The following is a 20,958-nucleotide window of genomic DNA, read 5'->3' on the forward strand; positions in this document are numbered from 1 at the left end:
TCCGCTCCTTACAAACAGTGTCTTTGGGCTAGGGAGCCCTCGCCTTGGGTAGGGCCAGTTCGCTTCCTGTGGGCAAAGCACGAAATTATGTTGCACTTGTAACTCCCCCCAGAGCTCTATAAACATTATGTTACCCTTTAGTTGTGAGTAAACGTTGCTTTAATCACCAAGATAGAGCTTTCTATTCATTTGTGATATCCCCGAGTACAGCCTTCCACTCGAGTCGCCAGTAGAGCTTTCTACTTTAATTTTTGCCAAATCTGTAATTTAATTTTACTCCAGAGTCTTTTGACAGTAGTCTTGTCTTCTTCGGCCGTTTAGCACCTATTTTGGTTAGTATAAATGCCCACCCAGGGACGCCATGTTGAGTACCGGTCGCAAACCGAGGTCAGATTGATTATCCCATAACTCATTGGTCCGAATCCCAGCTTCAAGCAGCGTCCTGCGAAGTTTGGGACGTCTAGGACTCAATTGTGTCTATAAACTTCAGGGCTTAAACTCAGCCGACCTCGGCTCACACACAGACACCCCCCCGTCCCCTCCAGTCATACAGTTGATGGATTGGAGTTGCGGGGTGTATTTACTCTATTCTATTTTAATCTATTCGGTTGGCCGTAGAGTTTACTTTTATTTATTTTGCTTTAATCTACTAGGTTGGCCGTATTACCACTATATGGCTTTACTTGATAATCCCATTATAGCTAGGGATAAAGCCACTTATTCTATTTCATTCTATTCATAATCCTATGTCTCCTTTTACTCCATAGGTATAAAGCCACACTTCTAAAGTTTTACATCATTAATCAAAACGCAATACGGGACCGCGTGGTTGACATATTTCTCTTTAGGCCTCCATATGGATAAAGCCTTAATGCATAATCATAAGTCTCCTTTTACTCTACTTGATAAAGCCTATAGTTATAGTTATATCCCCATTATAGCTAGGGATAAAGCCACTTACACATATTGTTTTACATCATTAATAAAAAATGCATGGGGTGAAGTTACAAATGCAGAACACATTTCAATGCTTACCCGGCCGTCTGGTCAGAAGAAAGGCTACAAAGGATATATTTATAGAGAGGTTTAATTAGAAAAAGCAAGTTACAAAAAGAGACTGAATTAGAAAAAGTGTCCATTTCAGTTAAAATATGCACAGAACAAAACATCTCATCTCTGCACGGCTTGTGCCCCATGTCTGGCAGCAGGATCTCCATTCAGTTTAAAATAAGCACAGAACAAAACATCTCATCTCTGCACGGTTTGTGCCTCTTGGCTAACAGCATTCTTCTTTCAGTTTTAAAATAAGCACAGAACAAAACATCTCATCTCTGCACGGTTTGTGCCTCTTGGCTAACAGCATTCTTCTTTCAGTTTTAAAATAAGCACAGAACAAAACATCTCATCTCTGCACGGTTTGTGCCTCTTCCTATCTCTCCATGTCAGTGTAAAAATCTCTCCCTTTCTCTCGCCCGTTGGCCCTTATAAAGCCCCCAGATCTCTTCTGCTTATTGGTCCAAATACAGCGCTGTCACCGTGATGTCATTTCACCAGCCAGTCAATGCACGGCTCGTGGGGACTGGCTCTCCTCCCTTTTTACTCCACTAGGCTGTAACTTGAAAGTAACTGTAACGTTTTTCGCTGGAACAGACTCCCTTTGTTCTCGGCTGGCTCGGAGCTGTCTCTCAAGGTCACATTCTTAAGGGGCCCCTTTCATTTCTGACTCACAGAGACTGCATTCTGTAACATAACATTAACTTTTAACTGTAGTATAGTTTAAAAGGTGTATAAAGAATATACAGTTTATATAAGATACAAGTGTATACAAGTTATACAAGTGTGCACCCGTCCTAGAGAGCTGTCTCCTCTGCCACGGATCTTCACATATAGACACATACAGTAACATATGCCTAGATCTAAAACAGATATATACCATAAACATATGAACGACTCAGGATGTCATTGTCCAAAAGTGTCGCTTGTTTTGTGACACTTTACACTTACCATCTTTAGATAATAAAGTACTCAACCTCTACTGTCTTTAACTATGAATGAACACAACACACTAACTTACCATCTTTAGATAATAAAGTACTCAACCTGTACTGTCTTTAACTATGAATGAACACAACACTAACTTACCATCTTTAGATAAAGTACTCAACCTCTACTGTCTTTAACTATGAATGAACACAACACTAACTTACCATCTTTAGATAATAAAGTACTCAACCTCTACTGTCTTTAACTATGAATGAACACAACACTCTAACTTACCATCTTTAGATAATAAAGTACTCAACCTCTACTGTCTTTAACTATGAATGAACACAACACTCTAACTTACCATCTTTAGATAATAAAGTACTCAACCTCTACTGTCTTTAACTATGAATGAACACAACACTCTAACTTACCATCTTTAGATAATAAAGTCCTCAACCTCTACTGTCTTTAACTATGAATGAACACAACACTAACTTACCATCTTTAGATAATAAAGTACTCAACCTCTACTGTCTTTAACTATGAATGAACACAACACTAACTTACCATCTTTAGATAATAAAGTACTCAACCTCTACTGTCTTTAACTATGAATGAACACAACACTCTAACTTACCATCTTTAGATAATAAAGTACTCAACCTCTACTGTCTTTAACTATGAATGAACACAACACTCTAACTCACCATCTTTAGATAATAAAGTACTCAATCTCTACTGTCTTTAACTATGAATGAACACAACACTCTAACTCACCATCTTTAGATAATAAAGTACTCAACCTCTACTGTCTTTAACTATGAATGAACACAACACTCTAACTTACCATCTTTAGATAATAAAGTACTCAACTTCTACTGTCTTTAACTATGAATGAACACAACACTCTAACTTACCATCTTTAGATAATAAAGTACTCAACCTCTACTGCCTTTAACTATGAATGAACACAACACTCTAACTTACCATCTTTAGATAATAAAGTACTCAACCTCTACTGTCTTTAACTATGAATGAACACAACACTCTAACTTACCATCTTTAGATAATACAGTACTCAACCTCTACTGTCTTTAACTATGAATGAACACAACACTAACTTACCATCTTTAGATAATAAAGTACTCAACCTGTACTGTCTTTAACTATGAATGAACACAACACTCTAACTTACCATCTTTAGATAATAAAGTACTCAACCTCTACTGTCTTTAACTATGAATGAACACAACACTCTAACTTACCATCTTTAGATAATAAAGTACTCAACCTCTACTGTCTTTAACTATGAATGAACACAACACTCTAACTTACCATCTTTAGATAATAAAGTACTCAACCTCTACTGTCTTTAACTATGAATGAACACAACACTCTAACCTACCATCTTTAGATAATAAAGTACTCAACCTCTACTGTCTTTAACTATGAATGAACACAACACTAACTTACCATCTTTAGATAATAAAGTACTCAACCTCTACTGTCTTTAACTATGAATGAACACAACACTCTAACTTACCATCTTTAGATAATAAAGTACTCAACCTCTACTGTCTTTAACTATGAATGAACACAACACTCTAACTCACCATCTTTAGATAATAAAGTACTCAATCTCTACTGTCTTTAACTATGAATGAACACAACACTCTAACTCACCATCTTTAGATAATAAAGTACTCAACCTCTACTGTCTTTAACTATGAATGAACACAACACTCTAACTTACCATCTTTAGATAATAAAGTACTCAACTTCTACTGTCTTTAACTATGAATGAACACAACACTCTAACTTACCATCTTTAGATAATAAAGTACTCAACCTCTACTGCCTTTAACTATGAATGAACACAACACTCTAACTTACCATCTTTAGATAATAAAGTACTCAACCTCTACTGTCTTTAACTATGAATGAACACAACACTCTAACTTACCATCTTTAGATAATACAGTACTCAACCTCTACTGTCTTTAACTATGAATGAACACAACACTAACTTACCATCTTTAGATAATAAAGTACTCAACCTGTACTGTCTTTAACTATGAATGAACACAACACTCTAACTTACCATCTTTAGATAATAAAGTACTCAACCTCTACTGTCTTTAACTATGAATGAACACAACACTCTAACTCACCATCTTTAGATAATAAAGTACTCAATCTCTACTGTCTTTAACTATGAATGAACACAACACTAACTTACCATCTTTAGATAATAAAGTACTCAACCTCTACTGTCTTTAACTATGAATGAACACAACACACTAACTTACCATCTTTAGATAATAAAGTACTCAACCTGTACTGTCTTTAACTATGAATGAACACAACACTCTAACTTACCATCTTTAGATAATAAAGTACTCAACCTCTACTGTCTTTAACTATGAATGAACACAACACTCTAACTTACCATCTTTAGATAATAAAGTACTCAACCTCTACTGTCTTTTTTTTTTAAACTTTATTTTTTAGCGTTTATCGCTTTTCTGGTCAAGCATGACCGACAGTTGTAGGGTGAAACGGGAGAGAGAGCAGGGGGAGACATTCGGCAAATGACGGCGAGTCCGGGAATCGAACTCGGAGTCAACCAGATCCGTGACGCAGCACGGAGTCCCGCGACGCAGCACGGTAACATGGTGTGCTACTGGAGCGCCCACCTCTACTGTCTTTAACTATGAATGAACACAACACTCTAACTTACCATCTTTAGATAATAAAGTACTCAACCTCTACTGTCTTTAACTATGAATGAACACAACACTAACTTACCATCTTTAGATAAAGTACTCAACCTCTACTGTCTTTAACTATGAATGAACACAACACTAACTTACCATCTTTAGATAATAAAGTACTCAACCTCTACTGTCTTTAACTATGAATGAACACAACACTAACTTACCATCTTTAGATAATAAAGTACTCAACCTCTACTGTCTTTAACTATGAATGAACACAACACTCTAACTTACCATCTTTAGATAATAAAGTACTCAACCTCTACTGTCTTTAACTATGAATGAACACAACCCTCTAACTTACCATCTTTAGATAATAAAGTCCTCAACCTCTACTGTCTTTAACTATGAATGAACACAACACTCTAACTTACCATCTTTAGATAATAAAGTACTCAACCTCTACTGTCTTTAACTATGAATGAACACAACACTAACTTACCATCTTTAGATAATAAAGTCCTCAACCTCTACTGTCTTTAACTATGAATGAACACAACACTCTAACTTACCATCTTTAGATAATAAAGTACTCAACCTCTACTGTCTTTAACTATGAATGAACACAACACTAACTCACCATCTTTAGATAATAAAGTACTCAACCTCTACTGTCTTTAACTATGAATGAACACAACACTAACTTACCATCTTTAGATAATAAAGTCCTCAACCTCTACTGTCTTTAACTATGAATGAACACAACACTCTAACTTACCATCTTTAGATAATAAAGTACTCAACCTCTACTGTCTTTAACTATGAATGAACACAACACACTAACTTACCATCTTTAGATAATAAAGTACTCAACCTCTACTGTCTTTAACTATGAATGAACACAACACTCTAACTTACCATCTTTAGATAATAAAGTACTCAACCTCTACTGTCTTTAACTATGAATGAACACAACACTCTAACTTACCATCTTTAGATAATAAAGTACTCAACCTCTACTGTCTTTAACTATGATTGAACACAACACTAACTTACCATCGTTAGATAATAAAGTACTCAACCTCTACTGTCTTTAACTATGAATGAACACAACACTCTAACTCACCATCTTTAGATAATAAAGTACTCAACCTCTACTGTCTTTAACTATGAATGAACACAACACACTAACTTACCATCTTTATATAATAAAGTACTCAACCTCTACTGTCTTTAACTATGAATGAACACAACACTCTAACTTACCATCTTTAGATAATAAAGTACTCAACCTCTACTGTCTTTAACTATGAATGAACACAACACACTAACTTACCATCTTTATATAATAAAGTACTCAACCTCTACTGTCTTTAACTATGAATGAACACAACACTCTAACTTAGCATCTTTAGATAATAAAGTACTCAACCTCTACTGTCTTTAACTATGAATGAACACAACACTCTAACTTACCATCTTTAGATAATAAAGTACTCAACCTCTACTGTCTTTAACTATGAATGAACACAACACTCTAACTTACCATCGTTAGATAATAAAGTACTCAACCTCTACTGTCTTTAACTATGAATGAACACAACACTCTAACTTACCATCTTTAGATAATAAAGTACTCAACCTCTACTGTCTTTAACTATGAATGAACACAACACTAACTTACCATCTTTAGATAATAAAGTACTCAACCTCTACTGTCTTTAACTATGAATGAACACAACACTCTAACTCACCATCTTTAGATAATAAAGTACTCAATCTCTACTGTCTTTAACTATGAATGAACACAACACTAACTTACCATCTTTAGATAATAAAGTCCTCAACCTCTACTGTCTTTAACTATGAATGAACACAACACACTAACTCACCATCTTTAGATAATAAAGTACTCAACCTGTACTGTCTTTAACTATGAATGAACACAACACTCTAACTTACCATCTTTAGATAATAAAGTACTCAACCTCTACTGTCTTTAACTATGAATGAACACAACACTCTAACTTACCATCTTTAGATAATAAAGTACTCAACCTCTACTGTCTTCAACTATGAATGAACACAACACTCTAACTTACCATCTTTAGATAATAAAGTACTCAACCTCTACTGTCTTTAACTATGAATGAACACAACACACTAACTTACCATCTTTAGATAATAAAGTACTCAACCTCTACTGTCTTTAACTATGAATGAACACAACACTCTAACTTACCATCTTTAGATAATAAAGTACTCAATCTCTACTGTCTTTAACTGTGAATGAACACAACACTAACTTACCATCTTTAGATAATAAAGTACTCAACCTGTACTGTCTTTAACTATGAATGAACACAACACTAACTTACCATCTTTAGATAAAGTACTCAACCTCTACTGTCTTTAACTATGAATGAACACAACACTAACTTACCATCTTTAGATAATAAAGTACTCAACCTCTACTGTCTTTAACTATGAATGAACACAACACTCTAACTTACCATCTTTAGATAATAAAGTACTGAACCTCTACTGTCTTTAACTATGAATGAACACAACACTAACTTACCATCTTTAGATAATAAAGTCCTCAACCTCTACTGTCTTTAACTATGAATGAACACAACACTCTAACTTACCATCTTTAGATAATAAAGTACTCAACCTCTACTGTCTTTAACTATGAATGAACACAACACTAACTCACCATCTTTAGATAATAAAGTACTCAACCTCTACTGTCTTTAACTATGAATGAACACAACACACTAACTTACCATCTTTAGATAATAAAGTACTCAACCTCTACTGTCTTTAACTATGAATGAACACAACACTAACTTACCATCTTTAGATAATAAAGTACTCAACCTCTACTGTCTTTAACTATGAATCAACACAACACACTAACTTACCATCTTTAGATAATAAAGTACTCAACCTCTACTGTCTTTAACTATGAATGAACACAACACTAACTTACCATCTTTAGATAATAAAGTACTCAACCTCTACTGTCTTTAACTATGAATGAACACAACACTAACTTACCATCTTTAGATAATAAAGTACTCAACCTCTACTGTCTTTAACTATGAATGAACACAACACTCTAACTTACCATCTTTAGATAATAAAGTACTCAATCTCTACTGTCTTTAACTATGAATGAACACAACACTCTAACTCACCATCTTTAGATAATAAAGTACTCAACCTCTACTGTCTTTAACTATGAATGAACACAACACTCTAACTTACCATCTTTAGATAATAAAGTACTCAACCTCTACTGTCTTTAACTATGAATGAACACAACACTAACTTACCATCTTTAGATAATAAAGTACTCAACCTCTACTGTCTTTAACTATGAATGAACACAACACTAACTTACCATCTTTAGATAATAAAGTACTCAACCTCTACTGTCTTTAACTATGAATGAACACAACACACTAACTTACCATCTTTAGATAATAAAGTACTCAACCTCTACTGTCTTTAACTATGAATGAACACAACACTCTAACTTACCATCTTTAGATAATAAAGTACTCAACCTCTACTGTCTTTAACTATGAATGAACACAACACTCTAACTTACCATCTTTAGATAATAAAGTACTCAACCTCTACTGTCTTTAACTATGAATGAACACAACACTAACTTACCATCTTTAGATAATAAAGTACTCAACCTCTACTGTCTTTAACTATGAATGAACACAACACTAACTTACCATCTTTAGATAATAAAGTACTCAACCTCTACTGTCTTTAACTATGAATGAACACAACACTAACTTACCATCTTTAGATAATAAAGTACTCAACCTCTACTGTCTTTAACTATGAATGAACACAACACTAACTTACCATCTTTAGATAATAAAGTACTCAACCTCTACTGTCTTTAACTATGAATGAACACAACACTCTAACTTACCATCTTTAGATAATAAAGTACTCAACCTCTACTGTCTTTAACTATGAATGAACACAACACTCTAACTTACCATCTTTAGATAATAAAGTACTCAACCTCTACTGTCTTTAACTATGAATGAACACAACACTCTAACTTACCATCTTTAGATAATAAAGTACTCAACCTCTACTGTCTTTAACTATGAATGAACACAACACTAACTTACCATCTTTAGATAATAAAGTACTCAACCTGTACTGTCTTTAACTATGAATGAACACAACACTCTAACTTACCATCTTTAGATAATAAAGTACTCAACCTCTACCGTCTTTAACTATGAATGAACACAACACTCTAACTTACCATCTTTAGATAATAAAGTCCTCAACCTCTACTGTCTTTAACTATGAATGAACACAACACTCTAACTTACCATCTTTAGATAATAAAGTACTCAACCTCTACTGTCTTTAACTATGAATGAACACAACACTAACTTACCATCTTTAGATAATAAAGTACTCAACCTCTACTGTCTTTAACTATGAATGAACACAACACTCTAACTCACCATCTTTAGATAATAAAGTACTCAACCTCTACTGTCTTTAACTATGAATGAACACAACACTCTAACTCACCATCTTTAGATAATAAAGTCATCAACCTCTACTGTCTTTAACTATGAATGAACACAACACTCTAACTCACCATCTTTAGATAATAAAGTACTCAACCTCTACTGTCTTTAACTATGAATGAACACAACACTCTAACTTACCATCTTTAGATAATAAAGTACTCAACCTCTACTGTCTTTAACTATGAATGAACACAACACTCTAACTCACCATCTTTAGATAATAAAGTACTCAACCTCTACTGTCTTTAACTATGAATGAACACAACACTCTAACTCACCATCTTTAGATAAAGTACTCAACCTCTACTGTCTTTAACTATGAATGAACACAACACACTAACTTACCATCTTTAGATAATAAAGTCCTCAACCTCTACTGTCTTTAACTATGAATGAACACAACACTCTAACTTACCATCTTTAGATAATAAAGTCCTCAACCTCTACTGTCTTTAACTATGAATGAACACAACACTAACTTACCATCTTTAGATAATAAAGTACTCAACCTCTACTGTCTTTAACTATGAATGAACACAACACTAACTTACCATCTTTAGATAAAGTACTCAACCTCTACTGTCTTTAACTATGAATGAACACAACACTAACTTACCATCTTTAGATAATAAAGTACTCAACCTCTACTGTCTTTAACTATGAATGAACACAACACTCTAACTTACCATCTTTAGATAATAAAGTACTCAACCTCTACTGTCTTTAACTATGAATGAACACAACACTAACTTACCATCTTTAGATAATAAAGTCCTCAACCTCTACTGTCTTTAACTATGAATGAACACAACACTCTAATTTACCATCTTTAGATAATAAAGTACTCAACCTCTACTGTCTTTAACTATGAATGAACACAACACCAACTCACCATCTTTAGATAATAAAGTACTCAACCTCTACTGTCTTTAACTATGAATGAACACAACACTAACTTACCATCTTTAGATAATAAAGTCCTCAACCTCTACTGTCTTTAACTATGAATGAACACAACACTCTAACTTACCATCTTTAGATAATAAAGTACTCAACCTCTACTGTCTTTAACTATGAATGAACACAACACACTAACTTTCCATCTTTAGATAATAAAGTACTCAACCTCTACTGTCTTTAACTATGAATGAACACAACACTCTAACTTACCATCTTTAGATAATAAAGTACTCAACCTCTACTGTCTTTAACTATGAATGAACACAACACTCTAACTTACCATCTTTAGATAATAAAGTACTCAACCTCTACTGTCTTTAACTATGAATGAACACAACACTAACTTACCATCGTTAGATAATAAAGTACTCAACCTCTACTGTCTTTAACTATGAATGAACACAACACTCTAACTCACCATCTTTAGATAATAAAGTACTCAACCTCTACTGTCTTTAACTATGAATGAACACAACACACTAACTTACCATCTTTATATAATAAAGTACTCAACCTCTACTGTCTTTAACTATGAATGAACACAACACTCTAACTTACCATCTTTAGATAATAAAGTACTCAACCTCTACGGTCTTTAACTATGAATGAACACAACACACTAACTTACCATCTTTATATAATAAAGTACTCAACCTCTACTGTCTTTAACTATGAATGAACACAACACTCTAACTTACCATCTTTAGATAATAAAGTACTCAACCTCTACTGTCTTTAACTATGAATGAACACAACACTCTAACTTACCATCTTTAGATAATAAAGTACTCAACCTCTACTGTCTTTAACTATGAATGAACACAACACTCTAACTTACCATCTTTAGATAATAAAGTACTCAACCTCTACTGTCTTTAACTATGAATGAACACAACACTCTAACTTACCATCTTTAGATAATAAAGTACTCAACCTCTACTGTCTTTAACTATGAATGAACACAACACTCTAACTTACCATCGTTAGATAATAAAGTACTCAACCTCTACTGTCTTTAACTATGAATGAACACAACACTCTAACTCACCATCTTTAGATAATAAAGTACTCAACCTCTACTGTCTTTAACTATGAATGAACACAACACTCTAACTCACCATCTTTAGATAATAAAGTACTCAACCTCTACTGTCTTTAACTATGAATGAACACAACACTCTAACTTACCATCGTTATATAATAAAGTCCTCAACCTCTACTGTCTTTAACTATGAATGAACACAACACTCTAACTGACCATCTTTAGATAATAAAGTACTCAACCTCTACTGTCTTTAACTATGAATGAACACAACACTCTAACTTACTATCTTTAGATAATAAAGTACTCAACCTCTACTGTCTTTAACTATGAATGAACACAACACTAACTTACCATCTTTAGATAATAAAGTACTCAACCTCTACTGTCTTTAACTATGAATGAACACAACACTCTAACTGACCATCTTTAGATAATAAAGTACTCAACCTCTACTGTCTTTAACTATGAATGAACACAACACTCTAACTGACCATCTTTAGATAATAAAGTACTCAACCTCTACTGTCTTTAACTATGAATGAACACAACACACTAACTTACCATCTTTAGATAATAAAGTACTCAACCTCTACTGTCTTTAACTATGAATGAACACAACACTCTAACTCACCATCTTTAGATAATAAAGTACTCAACCTCTACTGTCTTTAACTATGAATGAACACAACACTCTAACTTACCATCTTTAGATAATAAAGTCCTCAACCTCTACTGTCTTTAACTATGAATGAACACAACACTAACTCACCATCTTTAGATAATAAAGTACTCAACCTCTACTGTCTTTAACTATGAATGAACACAACACTCTAACTCACCATCTTTAGATAATAAAGTACTCAACCTCTACTGTCTTTAACTATGAATGAACACAACACTCTAACTTACCATCTTTAGATAATAAAGTCCTCAACCTCTACTGTCTTTAACTATGAATGAACACAACACTAACTCACCATCTTTAGATAATAAAGTCCTCAACCTCTACTGTCTTTAACTATGAATGAACACAACACTAACTTACCATCTTTAGATAATAAAGTCCTCAACCTCTACTGTCTTTAACTATGAATGAACACAACACTAACTCACCATCTTTAGATAATAAAGTACTCAACCTCTACTGTCTTTAACTATGAATGAACACAACACTAACTTACCATCTTTAGATAATAAAGTACTCAACCTCTACTGTCTTTAACTATGAATGAACACAACACTAACTTACCATCTTTAGATAATAAAGTACTCAACCTCTACTGTCTTTAACTATGAATGAACACAACACTAACTTACCATCTTTAGATAATAGTTTGAAAACATTTCTGAAAACTTGGAAACATTTACTTATATGGTTCTTCGTCTGAGGTACTCGAACAGGATCCACATGAAACAAAAAAAAAGTTAAGCAGATGAGAGTCCAGATGAGGATTAATAATAAAGTAATGATTATGATCTGTATGTCAGCCCTTCTGTCCTCAGGCACAGAGCAGTAGAGGCTGGTGCAGCTAAGTAGACATATGGAAATGCTCAAACTGGCACTTCTCTTGTGATCGTATTGCCAAACGGATTAATAGTTTTGTGGTTTCTACATGTTTTAGAATGTATCTTGAGTTTGTTATAATATACATATTTTGTGAGATACTAGTTTCCTTTAGAAAAGTTTTGTTTTTAATGCTAGGAATCAAGAACACTTGACAGGCAGGCAAATTTATATATTTTTGAACATTATCATTGATGGGATTACATTTTAAAATGCCTACCATACTTAAATACTGTAGGTAATTATTGGTGTTATTTTGTCTAATCTATTACTTTACTAATTGGATTGTGATTGGTTTGTGTTGATTTTAAGTATAAGGGCGGGATCCACAAAGAATGGATTGCACGGTGCAGATTGCAGAATGGGTACAATACAGTACGGTTCAATACACACAATATATATATATATATATATATATATTTTTTTTTCTTTTCCCCCTCCTTTTTCCGATTTTTCTCCCATCCCTGGTTGTTGCGCACTTTCCCCTACTGTTGGTCCGAGAGGCCGGAGACTGTCACATGCTTTCCTCCGACGCATGTGCAGCCAGCCTGGCCGCGCAGATTCTCACTGGGAGAGTGTAACGTGTGGAAGGTCACACTACCTCCCTCCAGATCCTTCCCTCGCTGAGCAGGCGCCCCGACCGAACTGTAGGGGTCGCTGTCCACAACGCCCAGGACCCACCCGCCAGCTTTCCCACCCTCTAATACTGCCAATTGTATTAGTGTGAACGGCCAGCCAAGCTGGTGACAACCCCGGGAGCTGGATTCAAACACGCAAATCCAGCATCTCCGGCGTTGGTGACGAACACAACCTCCGCTACGCCACCTGACCGCCCCTACACACAATTGTTAAGGGGATGCAGACCAGAGAAAGACTTTCGTCTTGTTTACATCAGGGTCCCCCATTTTGGTTCATAATGAATTGTAAGGGTGCAATTAGCACCGTGCAATCCATTCTTTGTGGATCCCGCCCTAAATCTTTATTTGTCATCAGATTAACACACATGCGATGGGCGACCCACAGGAACACACACATGCACTGAGTTGCTGATGAAATGTTCTCTGCACCTCCCATCCCGTCCTCCTCCCCCCCCCCCCCCCCCCCCCCCCAAGGCAGCCGGGAGCTGACAAGGGTTACAGCGAGCGCCGCCCCCCAGGGACCAATCAGAGTGCTCCTGTCCGTCTTCGTCAGGGACGCGACAGCGTTAGCGATCTGTTGTGCATGTTTTTCCATTGGGTTTCTCTTATCAGGAGGGGAAACCCTTGCGAGCACAGAGGGGGAGAACTTCTCAAAGTGAGCAAGCCATGTCTCTGTTGAGGTTTTTGTAGTTTTGTATGACTTCGTATCAGTGTGGTTAACTTTTAGCGGAGGCACCAGACGACACTGGAAGTAAGTTCAGCTACATTATTTATTAAATTAATTCATAGTTTAGATTCTACGTTTACTTGTTCTTCAGTGTAGTCTAAACTAGGGCAGATACATTTTGGCTAGGTTGGATAGTATGGGCGCCATGTTGTGAGTTATACCCACTGACCGTGGGTATACCGGGGACACACCAAAGTAAAAATTCAAATAAAAAAAAAAAGAAAATTGAAATTTTTTTATTTTTTAAACTTCGATTTTTTTTTAATGTTCGAAGCTTGTGCCATCGAACAAAGCTTTGAAGTATTTAAGACAGCCCTAATGCTCTGCGACAAACTCTAACCTTAACCAACTCCGAAAGAATGCCTAAACTTAACCCTAACCTTAACCAACTCCGAAAGAATGCCTAAACTTAACCCTAACCTTAACCAACTCCGAAAGAATGCCTAAACTTAACCGGCGAAAGGAAGACGTTTATATAGAGAGGCGATAAATTAATTAAACGTTAAAAAAAAAAAAAAAAAGGGGGGGGGTTGAAATTTTTTCATGCTTTGGTTAATTTGTCTGACTATTAACACATTAATTGCCAATAACATGCGTTGAGTGACAAGATCGTTATTTTATTCGCTATTTGCATTCATAATTCATCCAGGAAGCCTCCGGGAGCCAGCTGGACCCTGTCTGATATTGCAACGCCTCAATACCGCCGCCTGGTGGATTTCGGGCGAGTTACACTCCACTCTAAACCGGAAGTGGCGCTCGGTGCATCGGGGGAAAAAAAAATATCTTGTAACGTGGATCAATATACACACCTCGGGTGCATTGGATCGCTTTCGAGACGCAAGAATCGATATGCTTTCGGCGTTTATTGCGTCATACAAACGGAAAATGGATCTAGCAGATCGACGTCAAATAATTGGAATTTTTCTTCTCCAGACGCATCGACCAGAGGTAAGAGGAATCTAACGTTATTTCCAGCCCGATTGTTCATTTATTTCATTGCAATCTGTCCGATCAACGTATGGTGTCTTACTAAAGAAAGCCGTTAGTGACAATCAAGGAATCATAAATGACCCCCCCCCCCCCCTTTCCTTCACGCATGATGGAGCATAATGTATAGCGATCATATGCATTTGAAATATTTAATATAGCGTGTATAGGGACGAAACGCCAATCGATAATGTATAATACGCGTCGGGGCCTATAGCGCGTTCTAGGAATTACTGCTATACAGTCTAAAAACATACTTATATTCTCGACGGTACTAACACGACAATGTATGAATGGAAAAATATAACGTTCCCACATCGGGAACGATAGATACCCGATGTTGAATGGGCCATAGTAATGTCGATATAGCTATAATATTTAAAAAGTTATAGCCCTGCAAAGAAGGTGAGCGACTCCATAGGCTTATAGCACTGGCAGAGAGTGGTATAAGCTGGGCAAACTGCATGGCTCCCAATGTGTTAAATGTAATTAAATTATTATACCTTCTTTTTATTGGATATTTTTTAGTGTTAAATACTTTTATTGTTTCACGACAACTTTAAGTTGATTTGATTGCGTCGCCTTTTTATTCAAGAGAATACCATTTTTCAACATACTGTATAGTGGTATATCGTTGAGACAGATATCAAAAGGAAACAGTGACCTGACGATGCAGCACGAGTAGAAAGCCTGGCTTTGTCTAGTGTTGATTTCAACATATGTTGCTGTTCTGTGTGCATGCAAGCATTACAAGGTTGCAGCTAAGTAGTAAATATAGCCCTGCATGAACCGGTTGGGATTCGAATAGACGCGGCCTGGAAGCGTCAACGCGGAACTGGAAATCCGTTGGTAAAAAAAATAGACACAGCGGCTGCGCCCTGCCTGGGATAGTTAACTTTTGGGACGCTGAATTCGCAGTAAAGGAATATATGAACAAGCCAGCAGAACTATCCGAGCCCCCGGGAGGGTGATCGAAGACCTTTTGCATGCCGGCGAACGATCATGTATGCGGAGAACGAATTGCAGAGGGATGGCGCAACAGCCAGGTGGGGTAAGCTGGGCTGTGATGTGTGCATCAGAACGCTCAGAGCGCGGAGTTGGGCAGCGGTTTTGATTGAAGTTTGATTGAAAAGTTTATTAACAGATTGCAGAATGGGTACAGTACAGTACAGCTCAATACATACAATTGTTAAGGGGATGCAGACCAGAGAAAGACTTTCGTCTTGTTTACATCAAGGTCCCCCATTTTCAATTCATCATAGTATCCTCTAGTGAACGAGTGTTGGTTATGACGTGACAGACAGTGGAGCTGTTTGCAGATAGCGAGCATTTTGACGTGTTGCGTGGTGGCGATGTCTCGCAGACAATACAACTACAAGTATAATTATATAATATATATATTTTATATAAAAAAAAATATATATATATATATATATATATAAAAAAAAAAATCAAACTATCGATATCTCAGCACCCCCACTCCCCGCGGACTTCTCGCGTCCCTGCACATGAGGTGTCAAAATGACCGGCTTGATTGGGAATGGTAAGCCATTTTCTTTGTAGACAGTTTCGGCCAACATTGTTGCCACTAATCGACTTTTAGTGGCGGCCATAGGAATGAATTGCAGAATGTTGATCCTAGACTGTGGATCTCTGAGCTGCTTCTCTGAATTTGAGGATGAGCACTATTTATAATCGTATCAAAGATAACATAGTCACACAAAACAAGGGCCAGGCAAATATCAGCTGAATCTGTTTATTTGTGACATTGGATAGAACAGGCATGGTTTGTACAGGCAGAAAGACTATTATTTTGTATACTGTATAGCTGCTGTAATGGTCCTATTGCAAACTTATCCTCCGATAAACTCATGTGAGGCAGTTCCTCACCACAGGTCGTATTCTGACAAAATATCTCGGTAAGAACGCAGTTATACGTTTTTTACTTTAATATTTTAAATAGATAACATACAATGTAGGTCTCATCTCCTCACTTAATTCCATTGGATGTTTTGCGAGTCTGGGTCCAGCTCTACAGGGTAGCATCAACATTGTATTCAAGACCATCTCAATCGAGACTTTCAGCTTTACATCCAAATCAGGTGAACAGTGTAGGAATTGCAACAATTTCTATATGTGCCTCCCTTTTTAATGGGACAAAGTATTTAGACAATTGGCTGTTCCATGGCCAGGTGTGTTATTCCCTCATTTAATTGACATGGATCAGAAAAGGTCTAGTTAATTTCTTTTTTTTTAAACTTTATTTTTTAGCGTTTATCGCTTTTCTGGTCAAGCATGACCGACAGATACAGGGTGAAACGGGATATAGAGCAGGGGAAGACATTCTGGCAAATGACGGCGGGTCCGGGAATCGAACTCGGAGTCCACCAGATCCGTGACGCAGCGCGGTTTTTCCCGACGCAGAAATAGCGCCGAGATATGCGGTGAGCTACTGGAGCTCCCAAAGTCTAGTTAATTTCAAGTGTGGTATTTGCATTTGGGATCGGTTGCCATCAACTCTCAAAATGAGGTCCAAGAGCTGTCCCATTAGGCTGAAAATCAAAACAAACCCATCAGATGGCAAAAACATTAGGTGTGGCCAAACCAACCGTTGGTACATTCTTAAAAAGAAAGGCCACACTGGTGAGCTCAGCAACACCAATACCCGGAAGAACAGAACCATGGAAACCAAAGAAATCTTTCCCTGGTGAAGGAAAAACCAGTTGGCCAGATCAAGAACAAGAAATATTTATGGACCAGACTATTTGTGTATTTATCTTTAATCACATAGTCCTTAATTGTAAAGAGATTTGCAGTCTGCCTTCAATCATCTATTTTTCGTCTATGTATTTCATTCATTATCATCAAATGGGAGTTTTACAGAGTTAAAATTCAAGAAAATCAAGACAAATATGCGAGAGCGCGATAAGACAACACACACCAGGATAAGAGGGAAATGGGCTGGAGAGCTACAACACTGCATAGCGTAAGCTGTCCAGTCTCCCTATACTGCATACATACAGAGGGGTCTCCCTATACTGCATACATACATACAGAGGGGATTTGCTGGGTTTCATTGAGATAAGGATGTGGTCAGCAGAGCACAACATTGTGGGAAAGTAAAGAGTGCAAATCCTCTTGATGCGCAGATGTCGTTCAAACCAACTTAACATTCTCAAATGTATTCCTGGCACTTTGATGTAAACTGTGTGTAAACTGTATTCCTGATGTTCTCTACCAGCAGTGCACCTTTGAATGAAACATAAAACATTTTAATGGATGCGTTTGTCGCCAGCCAATCTCAAAAGCTTGGATAGACGGAACACAAAATGAAAGAAGCCAACAGCTCCATACAATATATATTATTAGTTTAACAGCTGCACAGTCTCTGAAGGGGGGGGGGGGGCACAGCTAGTGGATGGATGTTCAATGGCTGTGGCTGTGATCCCGGTGATCTAGAGCATGTTTTTCTGTTGAGGATTCTGTTTTTTTGGGGGAGGGAGGGGCTTAACAAGTGCTGCAGAGCTTCTCTGTTGTTGTTTTTGGACCAATCGGGTGATGTGGCTGGGGTTGTCGCCGGGTAGGGTAAGAGTAACTAGACCTGTGATGTCCTCCTCTTAATCTCGTCTACCAGACTGGCTCTGGATACATCAACCTGTTGAGACAAAGAGAGGAGATGGTGGGGTTAGTAATGCAGCCAGATAATTAACAACAGCACACATCAGTTACTAAACTAGATATGCAATTAAATCTGTCAAGAAATTGTTGATATACATAGGGCTGACAAACTAAACACATTTCTTAACGTTGTAATCACATGATGGGCTGCAATTAATCACAATTAAAGCTGCAGTGGGCAACTTTGGAGAAATTAGTAAGACTGTATATTTCCCAGTCTTTTTTGCATATTGTTTGTATTTTTTGACAAGGTATGCTATGGTCATTAGTTTTCCAATACGACCCAGGAACAGTCAGATGTGTTTGGTCTGCCAAGTGGTGTTCTCGGAGTTGCATCGGAAAATGAAGACAACCATTGCGTTCCTCGTCAAAAAGTACACATCCTGAAAACCATAATGATTAAGTTTGGATATGAACACTTCCGGCGCCCTTCAGTGCCAGTGCTTTATCCAATGTAGGATAGGACTTATTTGCGAGTGCTTAAAATATATCAAATATAATAGCAATAGATCTAAATAACACGGTGATCGTCAATGAGTTGCTTCCAGTCAACATGCACGAAACAGATAATTATTTCATACATACATTTCCGTTATTATTCCGTGATGCATATGAATATATTTCTAGAGCGTTCCGTCTCATCTCAATAAACTCCAGCAAATCGAGCTTCAATGTATTTAGTTAGAAATCGTGCCATTTGTCGCTTGATTTATGAATAGTTTTCAAATAAACGCTAGATTATCGATATTATATGTGTCATCATGGGCGAACAGAAGCGGGGTCTGAAAAATCGATTGTCCGTACTTTGGTCGGCGCGAACCTCACACACACACACACGCTCCGCTCTGATGGCGGTGAAAGGAACATCTGATTAATCCAAGATTCGTAACAAAGTCCTTACCTCACATCTGATGTCCTGCAAAAGGATTAATTCCAATTCCTGATCGCCATTCCAAATATTGATTTTTATTAGAGCTGGGCCGTTAACGGCATTAACGTGCTGCGTTAACGCTATACTAGTATCGCGCGATAATATAATTAACGCATTAATCTAAAAAAAAAATTTTTTTTTTTTTACATTTTTTTTCTACCTTTATTTACCCAGGGTAGGTTCGCTGAGCACAGATGTTCTTTTCCATTCACACCTGGGAGCTGCCCAGTACAACCACAGTTGACACCATTGGCCATTGAGCAACTCCACTGGAGCAGTTGATTCAAGCCATGTCACATAGTTCAAGTTTGAAATGATTCTTTCTGTTTTGCTCCTGAGAGTGTGCTAGATACTGTACTGTACTGGTAATATTATTTATTTGTGTTAACTTCTGAATAAAACAACTTATTAAACACAAGTACATCTTATTGAACATTATTTTGATATTTCATTACCAATTATCATAGCAAAACAGATTTTTCAAACAGTCTGTAATGCATTTTGGAAACGGGAGATGGGCTCATGGTGTAATGGGCCACCTGGCCTGAGAAACATAAGGAGGAAAGAAAAAGTAAGGACTTACTTCTGGTCATTATTTGGGTATAACACATATATTTTGAATGCCTTCGGCAGGTTTTTTTTTTTTTTTTGAGCCATTTTAATCTAGATTAATCTAGATTAAATCCAGGATTGCAGATAGATTAATCTAGATTAAAAAAATTAATCTATGCCCACCTCTAATTTTTATTGATCCAACGTTATATATCCAAAACACATAACCGACGCTGCTCCGAGTGTCCCCAGTCAATGTGTTATAACGATACTGCATGCCCGAGAAGTAAAACCTGGACCGGACCTCTTAGATCGATGCACAGCCCCAGCCAGAGGGATTCCAATGATGTGCAATACCATCCGGGAGATGTTAGGCGGTGGTATTTGCCCTTTGCGAGCTCAGACCCATTCCCAATGATAACGTCAGGCTGGATGGATGAAAAATGAATGGATACATATAGCTAATAAAAGAAATATCGATTAAAACCCGAGATATCTCAGGTCTTGGCACCCAGAGCATGGCGAGTTAACCGGATAAATCTCGGGTTGGCCTCCAAAGGGTTGATACTATGATCCACTGTATC

The 20,958-nt window shown here is 36.7% G+C and overlaps 1 protein-coding gene across 1 annotated transcript in view; it reads right to left on the reverse strand.

Annotated features, from left to right (window-relative positions):
* Window positions 1-18,276: 18,276 nt before the first annotated feature.
* The window catches only part of LOC311238617 (histidine--tRNA ligase-like), an 88,686-nt gene continuing 86,004 nt past the window's right edge, over window positions 18,277-20,958 (reverse strand). Inside the window, exon 13 of the mRNA XM_084326744.1 lies at window positions 18,277-18,868. Within this exon, the coding sequence (XP_084182870.1) occupies window positions 18,809-18,868 (60 nt within the window). The 3' untranslated portion in view covers window positions 18,277-18,808. The remainder of the gene's footprint in view (window positions 18,869-20,958) is intronic.

Source organism: Notolepis coatsorum, assembly GCF_963971535.1.
Source record: "Notolepis coatsorum genome assembly, chromosome: 12".
In the NCBI taxonomy this organism is placed as follows: Eukaryota; Metazoa; Chordata; class Actinopteri; order Aulopiformes; family Paralepididae; genus Notolepis; species Notolepis coatsorum.